This window comes from Lolium rigidum, chromosome 1 (genome assembly GCF_022539505.1).
Source record: "Lolium rigidum isolate FL_2022 chromosome 1, APGP_CSIRO_Lrig_0.1, whole genome shotgun sequence".
Classification (NCBI taxonomy): domain Eukaryota; kingdom Viridiplantae; phylum Streptophyta; class Magnoliopsida; order Poales; family Poaceae; genus Lolium; species Lolium rigidum.
The window spans coordinates 255,175,328-255,188,391 of NC_061508.1; the positions used below are offsets into that span (position 1 = coordinate 255,175,328).

A 13,064-nucleotide genomic window follows, 5' to 3' on the forward strand; every position below is an offset into this window, starting at 1 on the left:
GAGTGACTAGATTTGCTTCAGCGTTTCTTACCTTGCAAAGTCTTGCTGCGAAGAAGAAGCAACTAAAGGAGATGTGTTGTACTGATACTTGGGAAGAGTGCAAGCCCACCATAACAAAGAAAGGAAAGTATACCCATGCCACAATAATGAGTAGGGCATTTTGGAAAAATGTATCTCTTTGCATTAAGGTATGTTAGCTAATTTATTTTCTACTGTTCTACATTTACATTTTCTCTCTCATTCATTTCTTTTCATCATGTGGTCTGGAAGGTTTTCGAGCCATTGGTGAAGATACTTCGGTTGGCTGATGGTGATGGACAGTCCATGGCCTCTATGTATGGAGAAATAATAGAGGCAAAGAAGGCAATAATGATTGCGGTTGAAAACTCAGAGAAGGACTACATGGTGATCACAACAGCTATGGAGAGCAAGATGAATGGGAGACTAGATACACCGTTGCACATGGCGGGATATGCCTTAAATCCTTACTATAGTTATGCTAACACAAGCATCTTTAGTGATGTAGAAGTCATGTCTGGGTTGATGGAGGTTGTTGAACAATTTTATCATGATAATGATGAGGCGATAAATAAGGTACTTAACATAGAATTACCCAAGTTTAAAAAGATGGAAGACATGTTTGGGAAGGTTGCTGCCACAAAAGCTATTACCAATGCAAATTTCAATGCCGGTAAGCTCGTTGTCAATATAATTGTGCCATATTGCATTTCTGAATTGTTTGGGCTGATGCATAATACTTTGTTTTTTCCATAACTGTAGGCGAGTGGTGGGCAAATTATGGACTAAAAACTCCTACATTGATGCACATGGCTTTAAGGATACTCAACTTGACCACAAGTTCATCCGGATGTGAAAGAAATTGGAGCGTTTTTGAACAAGTAAATCTCAGCTTGAGAATACTCAAATCTGGTCCTAAATTCCTTGTACATTTATGAAAATGTGAATCACTAAACTACATTTTGCTATTTGTAGGTTGATGCAAAGAGGAGAAATAAACTAGATATCCGCCGTAGAGATGATCTAGTTTATATTCAATTCAATGGAAGAATGATGGACAAGAGAAAGAAGTTTGAGTCATCTTGTGATGTTCTCCTTGGTGAAGATGCTTCCATGGCACAAGATTGGATATGTGAAGGAGCTTACAAAGATGAGGAGGTTGATCCAATTACGGGGCTTCCATACTCCAATAGTGATGATGCACTGGGAGGTACTGAAGCTATGCAACCTCGTAGAAGTGCAAGAGTGAGAGAACTCCATGAGGTGGAAGAGTTTGTTTCCGATGAAGAGGAAGAACAAGTAGTTGTCAATGAGGATGAGATAGAGTTCGAGTCTGATGATGATGGGGTGCTAGAGACCAAAGACAATGAAGATGAGGAGGAGCCGATTGAGTCTTGAATCTTGGGCCTTTTATAATCTGTCTATTTGAGCACTACATTTGTTGCTTGCTTTCCTAGACTCTTTGATTCATGTTCCTGTGAGTTCTGAGTTCTCGCCAATACTGGTTGTGATCTGACTCACGTGAGGGAGAGATAAGAACCTGGTGCATGTTTTCTTAATTTCTTATTTTGCTCTGTGAGGGAACGAATACCTATTTCTGTTTTGCCGACCCATTATTATCTAATATGCATTGTTTGTATTACTACTGCTATGGCTATCCTATTTCGTGTGATTTTTTATTTTTGTGTCTACAATTATGCAAGATTTTGAAATCTGAAGTTTCAGAGCATGCACTGCTGGTTGTTTCCATTAGTATGTTTGTACACAGACTCATATGCAAAATCAAGGCAAGACACCAACGTCCAGTATTGCAATATTATATTTTGCATATCATAATATTGAATAATCAATACTTAGATTCGGAGATTTTATAAAAAAAACTAGCCGATAAATAGTCGACCGATAAAATCGATTAATCGGCCGATAAGCGATTAATCTCTCATCTAAGCCCGACCGATCAGTTACCGATTAGCGATATCTTGAACATTGGTACAAGGTATATGATGCAAGAGCTTAAACATGATCTATGTGAGCACAACAATTGCCAAGTATCACATTATTCAAGACATTAAACCATTTACCACATGCGGCATTTTCCGTTTCCAACCATATAACAATGAATGAAATAGTCCAACTTTCGCAATGAACATTAAAGATAAAGCTAAGAACATATTTGTTCATATGAAACAGCGGAGCGTGTCTCTCTCCCAAACAAAGAATGCTAGGATCCAATTTTAATCAAACAAAAACAAAAATAAAAACAAACAGACGCTCCAAGTAAAGCACATAAGATGTGACGGAATAAAAATATAGTTTCACTAGAGGAACCTCGATAAGTTGTCGATGAAGAAGGGATGCCTTGGGCATCCCCAAGCTTAGACGCTTAAGTCTTCTTAAAATATGCAGGGATGAACCACGGGGGCATCCCCAAGCTTTGACTTTTCACTCTTCTTGATCATATTGTATCATCCTCCTCTCTTGACCATTGAAAACTTCCTCCACACCGAACTCAAAACAAACTCATTAGAGGGTCAGTGCATAATTCATATATTCAGAGGTGACATAATCATTCTTAACACTTCTGTACATTGCATAAAGCTACTGAAAGTTAATGGAACAAAGAAATCCATCAAACATAGCAAAACAGGCAATGCGAAATAAAAGGCAGAATCTGTCAAAACAGAACAGTTCGTAAAGACGAATTTTAAAGTGGCACCAAACTTGCTCAGATGAAAATGCCCAAATTGAATGAAAGTTGCGTACATATCTGAGGATCACGCACGTAAATTGGCAGATTTGTTTGACTTTTCTACAGAGACTACTGCTCAAATTCGTGACAGTAAGAAATCTGTTCCTGCGCAGCAATCCAAATCTAGTATTGGCTTTACTATCAAAGACTTTACTTGGCACAACAATGCATTAAAATAAAGATAAGGAGAGGTTGCTACAGTAGTAACAACTTCCAAGACTCAAATATAAAATAAAGTGCAGAAGTAAAATAATGGGTTGTCTCCCATAAGCACTTTTCTTTATAGCCATTAAGATGGGCTCAGTAAATTTAATGATGCACTCACATAAGGATGAGAGTTGAAGCAAAGAGAGCATCAAAAAGCAAGTATGAAACAAATTTAAGCCTAACCCACTTCCTATGAAAAGGAATCTTGTAAATAAACAAGTCAATGAGGAACAAAGTGAATAGCATAGGAAGACAAAACAAGTTTAACTTCAAAAATTTCAGCATATAGAGAGGTGTTTTAGTAACATGAAAATTTCTACAACCATATTTTCCCCTCTCATAATAATTTCCAGTAGCATCATGAACAAACTCAACAATATAACTATCACATAAAGCATTCGTATCATGAGTCTCATGCATAAAATAATTACTACTCCCAACATAAGCATAGTTATTCTTATTAATTATAGTGGGAGCAATTTCAACAAAGTAGCTATCATTATTATTCTCATCACCATAGTCATCAAATGTAGGAGGCATAGTATAATCATAATAAACTTTATCCTCAATAGTAGGTGGCACCAAAATACCACTATCATCATAAATGGGAGGAAAAGTGTCATCAAAGTAAATTCTCTCCTCCATGCTTGGGGGACTAAAAATATCATGCTCATCAAAACCAGCTTCCCCAAGCTTAAATTCTTCCATAGCATTAGCAATAATAGTGTTCAAAGAGTTCATGCTAATAACATTGCTACAACTATTTTGCAAACAAAGTTCCATGGGTTTTTTAATTTTCTCTTCAAACACCTCATGTCCTAACTCAAGATAAATACTATAAAGATCTCTAATATTTTTGTTGTTTTCCATTAAGCCTAACTAGTGAAATCACACAACTTAGTATTCTCAGGGGTATTCATTTTAACAGTAGTAAATAAAGCAAACTAAATAAAGTAAATGCAAGTAACTAATTTTTTTGTGTTTTCGATATAGAGAACAAGACAGTAAATAAAGTAAAACTAGCAACTATTTTTTTTGTGTTTTTGATATAAGAAGCAAACAAAGCGGTAAATAAAATAAAGCAAGACAAAAACAAAGTAAAGAGATTGGAAGTGGAAGACTCCCCTTGCAGCGTGTCTTGATCTCCCCGGCAACGGCGCCAGAAATTTGCTTGATGCGTGTAGTTGACACGTCTGTTGGGAACCCCAAGAGGAAGGTGTGATGCGCACAGCAGCAAGTTTCCCTCAGTAAGAAACCAAGGTTTAATCGAACCAGTAGGAGTCAAGAAGCACGTTGAAGGTTGATGGCGGAGGAGTGTAGTGCGGCGCAACACCAGGGATTCCGGCGCCAACGTGGAACCTGCACAACACAATCACCGAACTTTGCCCCAACGTAACAGTGAGGTTGTCAATCTCACCGGCTTGCTGTAAACAAAGGATTAGATGTATAGTGTGGATGATGATGGTTGTTTGCGAAGAACGATAAAGAACAATTGCAGCAGATTGTATTTCATTGCGGTCGAAACCCACCGGCGAGTAGCGACGGGCAACACGATAGAGCCGGGAGGCTCCCAGGACTGCGGCTGGCCCTGGTCCCTCGAGCGACGGCCCGCAAAGCCTCGGCACGCACGTCCGATGTTGGTGCAAGGGCGTGCCACCTGACCTATACCTGGTCAGGAAGGTGATGGATTTGCTTCGCTTAGTTTCCTGCATGGCATACACGTAAACATTAAATACGAGCCTCGATCGGCTCTCAGGTTGTCCTGTGAATCGGCTCAAGGAGCCGATCCACCCATGATTCGTACGAGGTGTACGATCACATGGTGGTCCTGCTTGATCAATATAAAGTTAAAACGACCTACAACGATTTAGGGTTTTCACCACATAATCGGAACATCCTACGCGTGATTGAGCCTGGCGGCCACGCACGGTGATCATAAACCTACCCTAGACAAGGCCTAAAAACCAACATGAAGTTGATCCCGGAACATCTTGTCTAGGGCTAGCAAACTACACCCTACGTGCCACTTGGATCCTTCAACCCGTTTGTAAGGCCTAACTATGCGGATATTAAACTAATCCTTGAAGAACAAGGAGCAATCATAACGGATCGGATCTACTAAATAATGATCAAGCGAGGTGCCGCCCTTACACCTAAGATAGGTGTAAGGGTGGCTAGACGTCTAAGGGTTGCACGGACGAAAGCATATGATACGATGAAACAAAGCTAACCCTAACACGTCTATGATAACCACATTGCTCGCCATCAACAAGGCTTCAGCACGAGCAACGCATGAACAGCGAATAAACGTGTACTGCCTAGATCGCAAGATGCGATCTAGGCAGCATGATGCTTACCCGGAAGAAACCCTCGAGACAAGGGAGTTGGCGATGCGCCTAGATTGGTTTGTGGTGAACGTGATTGTTGTCTTTCTCAATAACCCTAGATACATATTTATAGTCCGTAGACTTTCTAACGTGGAAATAATCCCAACCGTGCACGAGCCAAATTCTATCTAACCGACACGTATCCTACTATATTTACAGATACACGGGCAAACTAGCCCAAACTTTGTATACAAGGCCGAGTCATGTATTCCTTCCATGTATATTCTTCAAGCCCATCTTTAATCGCGGCCCACCTCTGATCCGGTCAAATTCTGGTGATAACACATGCCCCCCTGGTTTTGGAAATGACAATTCCAAAATCACTCTGTTTTCGTCGTCGGGTCATGTCGTGGCGGAAGCGGAGAACCGTCGCAGTATCCATCATCATGATGCCTTGCCTCCTCAACTTCTCCGCGTGACCTGGCCAAATTTTTTTTCTTTTGGGCACCACTTCTCGGAAACTGCTGTGGTATTGAATCTCCACTATATCCCCTCTTTATTTAACCGCTCCGGACAGTTCGCCACTTCATCCCCTTGCTCTGTTCTAGCCATCGGCACCAAGAAACCCCAATCTCAGAGCAATGTCTTCCTCCTCTTCCTCCTCCGCCTCGTCGGATCTCTCCTCCCAGACCTTCTCCTCCTCCCCCTCCTCATCCCGCGAACCCACGCCAGAGTGGGACCCGGTGGCGGCTCAGATGGCGGCGCACGATGAGCACGCCCCGGAGGAGTGGGACCAGGAGGACCACACCTCCTCCGTCTGGTCCGAGGACGACAAGTCCTTGACCAGCGGAGATGAAGACCTCCGAGTTCCTCGCTGATGGGGAGCCGGAATCGGAGAGCGAGGACGACTCGTTCTCCCGGGACGATTACACCCCTTCCGAGGAAGAGGAGGAGGAAGACGACGACGACGACTCCCTCGAAGGTTACCCACCAGCGAAGCGCCTTCGCACCTGATGGGATGACGACGACAGCGACGATGACGAGGAGGATGAGGCTCCCGTAGAGGGCTACGGGAGCAGCGACGAGGAGCCTGCCGGCAGCAGCGCCGACGAGAGATCCGAGGACGACGACGAGGGCAGCGACGGCCCGTAGACTAGGATCTACTAGTATAGGCCTAGTAGTAGTAGTAGTGCATTAGGCATTGGATGATCCTTTTGAGAGCCATCGGCTCTTTCTTGTAAAGCCGATCCTTTGAATCAATAAGAACTGTTCTTTCAACTTGACTCTCCATTTATCCAATTTCAAGTCTTCCATTTGCCGCACTAAGAACCGATAGCAACATATCGGACTTTTCCCCTCAAACGCCCATGAGGCCAGACTCAAATATCCAACCATGATACTTTGCAACCTTGAAGCCGATGGCTGTTCATCGGCTGTTTTGAACATCCAGCCTCCTTCAGGGGTAGTTTCGCCGACGATGTTCCTTCATCTCCTTGCAGTACCAGGACGGTCCAGACCCACCTTCGAAGAGGGTTGTGATACAGAGTCAGCCGATAACACACTGAATCGGCTTCAAAAATAGAGTGTCTACTAGGCCGGCTGCCCCCGAGCCTCGGTCAAGGCGAGAACGGTGAGTGAGGTCACACGGTTCGGTCGAAAGGACTCGAGCTCGAGCAATTACGAGAAAACCACCACGCAAGGCCAGCCGGACTTGCCACCGTCGGCTTTCAAGAAATGGTCAGCTCACTCGAACCTCGTTGTTTCCCAAACTCTCATCAAAGCGGGGCGGGGCAGCTTACGCACGGAGAGCCGATGCATCAAGAGAGCTCGCAAAGAACCGCAAACCTCTCCATTAAACCGGGAGATATCAAACGTAACTCCATCCTTTCCTCGGCTGATTTCGCCTGCTGACCCCTTGTCGTTCTTATCGGCTAACCTCTTCCTCCGCAAGCCGATGACACCTCCGGTGGGGACGTCGAGGAGGTACCCATGTCATCCGCCACTCTAGCAACTTCTACGAGTGCGGTTGAGAAGGTGGCCAACTTGGCCAAACCGACGGAAGAAACACCGAGCCGATCACCTCTTCTTCCGTTGAAAGCCAATATTGCGGACAACATGCCAACGGCTTGATGAGCAAAAAGCTGCCTTGTACGCCCAAGCCGACACCTCGACAGCACTCGCTGAGCCGGCAACCTTGCGCAAATGGTTGGAGGTCCTCGAAGAGAAGGTTCGGGCAACAAAACAGCTCATTGAAGCTGAGGAAGCTCTCATCGTTCACTCCCTCGAGGAAGCAGAAGGCCTCGAAGCTGACCTGAAGGCCGACTTGGCCGAAATCCGCGTCTTGAACACGCAGCTGGTACATCCCGCGTAATTTGTACTAGAGTCGATGGATGTGCATCGGCTTTGTTTCTTAGCTCTAAAGTCGATGTCTGTGTATCGACTGTACATCATGAGAAATTTTTTTTTACTGGCCGATTTTTCTATCGGCCCCCAATATTTCACTGCACATGTATCGCACATGTTCATCTGATTAGGTGCCCCCCGAGCCGAATCTGCCAGGTAACTGCGGATATCGGCTCTGTAGTTAGCCAAGGCACTGTATTCGAACGTCGGCTCCGTTAGGACCAATGTTGACTTCTTCCAGCTCATCAGCCGACGTAAACCCGTTGCCCGTTAGATCGACGTTGAACATAGGCAGAACGTATGGTGAGGATAATTTTGGCCGATTGCTGGAATCAGCCTCCATGTTGATTGAATCGCTCAATGAAGGTTTTGCAACGTTCGTCCATAGATCTTTGGGTCCGATCACAAGGATCGGCCTCGCCACGTTGGTCCATAGATTTGTTCTTGCTATACGGTCAGGCCGGTGGATAAGACCAGCCTAACCCCGTCCTTCGTCACGTCGATGCGCTCGCAGTCGTCCAAAGTGATGCCTGAGAGTGGCTCTTGGCCTGTCGTCTCCCAAACATTCATGCCAGCCGTTGAAATCTCGGCTGAGTCATCTGCGTGGATGACCTCTACTTCATCTCCATCCCATTGTATCAAACATTGGTGCATCGTGGATGGAATGCAACAGTTGGCGTTGATCCAATCTCTCCCTAGCAGGACAGCATAGGTGCTCTTGCTATCGACAATAAAGAACGTCGTAGGGATGGTTTTCCTTCCTACGGTTAGATCCACGTTCAGAACACCTTGTGCGTCAGATGCTTGGCCATTGAAATCGCTCAATGTAACATTGGTCTTGATCAGATCCGAGCTAGAGCGTCCCAACCGACGTACCATGGAGTATGGCATAATGTTGACTGCCGCTCCGGTGTCCACCAGCATCTTGTTGACAGGCTGCCCATTGATATAACCTCGCAAGTACGGGGCCTTCGAGGTGTACGCAGCTTCTTTCTCGTGGCTTCTCAAAGATAACTCGGCCGTGGGCCGCAGATCAAGTTGTGCCACGGGTGCTTCGTCTAATCCTCGGAGCACTAAACTCCGCCGGAAGGATGAACACCATGTTTGTACCAGCCGATGTATCATCATCGGCTTTCTTTTGTAGGGGCGCCACTCTTTCTTTTGTGGCCGACCTTCTTCGTCCAGGGTTCGCTGAATTTTCGCGGCCATATCAGGCCGCGCCTTCCTTAACGTGTGCAGGTATAACCTTTCGGCTTCCTCCAAACCACGTAGTCGCTGAATCCTACGCTTTTGGGAGCGGCTGAGTCCATCAGGGCACCACCTTGGCCGGTGGTACTTATCTTCTTCTTCTTCATCATCGTCTTCTAATTCCTCGAGATCTTCCACCCGAGAGGACTCAGCGTGCTTGTTCCGAGGCGGGAGAGGCCCTAGACGTTTGAATACGGACACGTTAGGCTGCATCCTTCTTCTTCGTCTACATTCCGGGCGATTCTGCTGATTGTAGGCAATCGGCTCATTCCTGAATCCCAGCGAGTGTCGAAGAAGGGACAGTCCCGGTGCCTATCCACGTCGTCTTGCTCTCTTGACTTTTCCTTGGCGTGGCGCTCATATCTCTCCTCGTCGCGATCATGCCGACGATGTCTCTGGCGTCCCTAGCCGGACGATCTCTTTCGTCATCGTTGTCGTATCGTCGGCGTTGGTCGTATTGACTCACGTATTTGTTGAGGAGGTGATCGAGAGAGAGTCGGCGATATCTCACATTCTTCACTTCTCCCTCTGTGATGTAGCGCTTGCCATCGTGCCGGAGCCGATCGCGTGGAACGGCTTCCTTTTGTCGTTGTCATGAGAGCAGCTGCCCTCGTCTCTATCCTTGCCAGGGTGGTGCCCAGGTCCTACCATGTTGATGTTGCACGAGAAGCCTGGCTGGCACCTCCCAGGGTAAGTGCACTCCACCATGTTAACGGCGGGGAAGGGGTGTGTGTCGACTTTCATGGCGTACTGGCTGAAAATTAGACGCCCTTGTTCTATCGCCATTTGGATCTGCTGACGCCACACCCTGCAGGTCGTTGGTGGCATGGGTGAACGTGTTATGCCACTTGCGGTATGGCTTTCCGTTCAGCTCTCCGAGCCGTGGGGATCTTGTGGCCTTCGGGTACCTTCGGCTGCTTCTCCTTAAGTAAGAGGTCGAAAATTTGCTCAGCCTTGGTCACGTCAAAGTCAAACCCTCCGGGAGGACCTTGTGGCTTAACCCACTTGCGGGACACGGGGCTTGCCCCCCGAGTCCATTCAGCCATTGCTACCTCTTGATCTCCCGCGAGCCTTCATCTTCATCTGCCTCAACCAGGACCACCGCACGCTTGAATTTATCCTGGTATACCTCTGGGTGGCGCTGTTCATATAATGACAGCTTCTGCACCATATGCGCCAGTGAAGGGTAGTCTGCTTGGGAGGCCACATCCTTGATCGGTGATGCGAGACCCACCACCGCCAACTCGACTGCTTTTTTTTCAGTCACACGAGCCGAATAGTATCGGTTCCTAACGGTCCTGAAGCGCTGGATGTATTCTGACACTGTTTCTTCGCGCTTCTGTCGTACTTGTGCTAGATCGGCAATGCTAGCCTCGGAAGCCTCTGAGTGATACTGCATGTGGAACTGCTCTTCCAACTGCTTCCAAGTCCGGATTGAGTCTGGTGGCAGCGATGTGTACCACCCGAAAGCCGATCCTGTGAGGGATTGTGCGAAGAACCTCACACGGAGCTCATCTAATGCTGAGATCGTGCCCAGCTGTGCCAAGTATCGGCTCACATGCTCGATTGAGCTGGAACCATCTGATCAACTAAACTTGGAGAATTCAGGGAGCCGATACTTGGGTGGTAGCGGGATCAACTCGTACTCGTTGGGGTACGGCTTGGAATAGCCGATTGCCCTCCTTTTCGGCACCATGACGAACTGGTCTCTCAAGATTGTACTGATCGATCCGCGGTGCTTGGTTGTAGGAGTCGAACTCCGAAGATTCGCCGGAGTGGCATACTTAGCCGGCCACGCTTGCTTCTCAAGCTCCGAGCCAACTGCAGGAGTTGAGCTGCGGAGGTTTGTCGGAGTGACATACTTGGCTAGCCACGTACGCTTCTCAAGATCCGTTCCCGAAGTTCCTCCTCGCTGTTCCGAAGTCCCTGCTTGTTGCGATGCCGGTTCGTGAGTGCCCGATTCTTGCGATCGGCACGTATGTGCACGTGTATCCGTGAGGGATCTCCTTAGGCGCCTCATACAAGAAGCCGGTAATCACTAGGGTCACCACCGATCTTGTAGACGACGTATGCCGGTGAATTCGGCACTTCCGGTGCTGCCAACGCGAATGGCAGCGTTGGTCGGGACCGGAGTGGCATCTCTCCTTGGTGAGTCCCTAGAGCTGGTCCTGACGGAGAATGCGATGCCTCATGATTTCCTGGATCACCGAAGGGCGACACGCTCCAAAGTGTTCACCGAGGCTCTCGGAATGGCGGTGCGGCGAATGAGCTACCATGAAATTAATCTCCGACGCGAGAGACACGGTGCGCTCTTCGACGGGGCGGACGGGTCTTCTCCATCGAGCGCGCCTTCGGGTGAGAACCCTTTCCACCCGATGCCGTGTGAGCGGGTTCTCTGGAAAGAGCCGATGAGGTCGGCTTCGAGGATCGCTTTGACCTCGTCATACTTCTTCTTGAGCTCCTCGGTCGGATCTTCGTACGTGGCCGGAGTACCTTCCGCCATCTCAGATGTAGATGGCGATGCGGTTGATGTCGAAGACTGTCCCACCGGGCGTGCCAGAATGTGTTGCGGTCAGAAACCCACCGGCGAGCAGCGACGGGCAACACAGTAGAGCCGGGAGGCTCCAAGGACTGCGGCTGGCCCTGGTCCCTCGAGCGACGGCCCGCAAAGCCTCGGCACGCACGTCCGATGCTGGTGCAAGGGCGTGCCACCTGACCTATACCTGGTCAGGAAGGTGATGGATTTGCTTCGCTTAGTTTCCTGCATGGCATACACATAAACATTAAATACGAGCCTCGATCGGCTCTCGAGGTTGTCTGTGAATCGGCTCAAGGAGCCGATCCACCCATGATTCGTACGAGGTGTACGATCACATGGTTGTCCTGCTTGATCAATATAAAGCTAAAACGACCTACGACGATTTAGGGTTTTCACCACATAATCGGAACATCCTACGCGTGATTGAGCATCGGCGGCCACGCACGGTGATCATAAACCGACCCTAGACAAGGCCTAAAAACCAACATGAAGTTGATCCCGGAACATCTTGTCTAGGGCTAGCAAACTACACCCTACGTGCCACTGGATCCTTCAACCCGTTTGTAAGGCCTAACTATGCGGATATTAAACTAATCCTTGAAGAACAAGGGGCAATCATAACGGATCGGATCTACTAAATAATGATCAAGCGAGGTGCCGCCCTTACACCTAAGATAGGTGTAAGGGCGGCTAGACATCTAAGGGTTGCACGGACGAAAGCATATGATACGATGAAACAATGCTAACCCTAACACGTCTATGATAACCACGTTGCTCGCCATCAACAAGGCTTCGGCACGAGCAACACATGAACAGCGAATAAACGTGTCATCGCCTAGATCGCAAGATGCGATCTAGGCAGCATGATGCTTACCGGAAGAAACCCTCGAGACAAGGGAGTTGGCGATGCGCCTAGATTGGTTTGTGGTGAACGTGAGTGTTGTCTTTCTCAATAACCCTAGATACATATTTATAGTCCGTAGACTTTCTAACGTGGGAATAATCCCAACCGTGCACGAGCCAAATTCTATCTAACCGACACGTATCCTACTATATTTACAGATACACGGGCAAACTAGCCCAAACTTTGTATACAAGGCCGAGTCATGTATTCCTTCCATGTATATTCTTCAAGCCCATCTTTAATCGCGGCCCACCTCCGATCCGGTCAAATTCCGGTGATAACAATTTCGGATGTAAAGAATAGGACCGGGGTCCACGAGTTCACTAGTGGTGTCTCTCCCATAAGATAGCGAGATGTTGGGTGAACAAATTACGGTTGGGCAATTGACAAATAAAGAAGGCATAACAATGCACATACATATATCATGATGAGTACTATGAGATTCAATCGGGTCATTACGACAAAGTACATAGACCGCTATCCGAGCATGCATCTATGCCTAAAAAGTCCACTTTCGGGTTATCATCCGAACCCCTCCGGTATTAAGTTGTAAACAACGGACAATTGCATTAAGTATGGTGCGTAATGTAATCAACACAAATATCCTTAGACAAAGCATCGATGTTTTATCCCTAGTGGCAACGAGCACATCCACAACCTTAGAACTTT

General features: G+C 47.2%; 1 protein-coding gene across 1 annotated transcript; it reads left to right on the forward strand.

Annotated features, from left to right (window-relative positions):
• The first annotated feature begins 827 nt into the window (after positions 1 to 827).
• On the forward strand, positions 828 to 1,416 carry LOC124657587. Its single transcript, XM_047196117.1, has 2 exons — positions 828 to 899; positions 994 to 1,416. The coding sequence occupies exons 1-2, from the start codon at positions 828 to 830 to the stop codon at positions 1,414 to 1,416; spliced, it is 495 nt and encodes a 164-aa protein (XP_047052073.1).
• The last annotated feature ends 11,648 nt before the right edge of the window (positions 1,417 to 13,064 follow it).

Coding starts and splice junctions, on each gene's coding strand:
- LOC124657587 (XM_047196117.1), top strand. CDS start 828: ATGGCTTTAAGGATACTCAACTTGACCACAAGTTCATCCGGATGTGAA. Junction 900..993: donor ATTGGAGCGTTTTTGAACAA/GTAAATCTCAGC, acceptor TGCTATTTGTAG/GTTGATGCAAAGAGGAGAAA.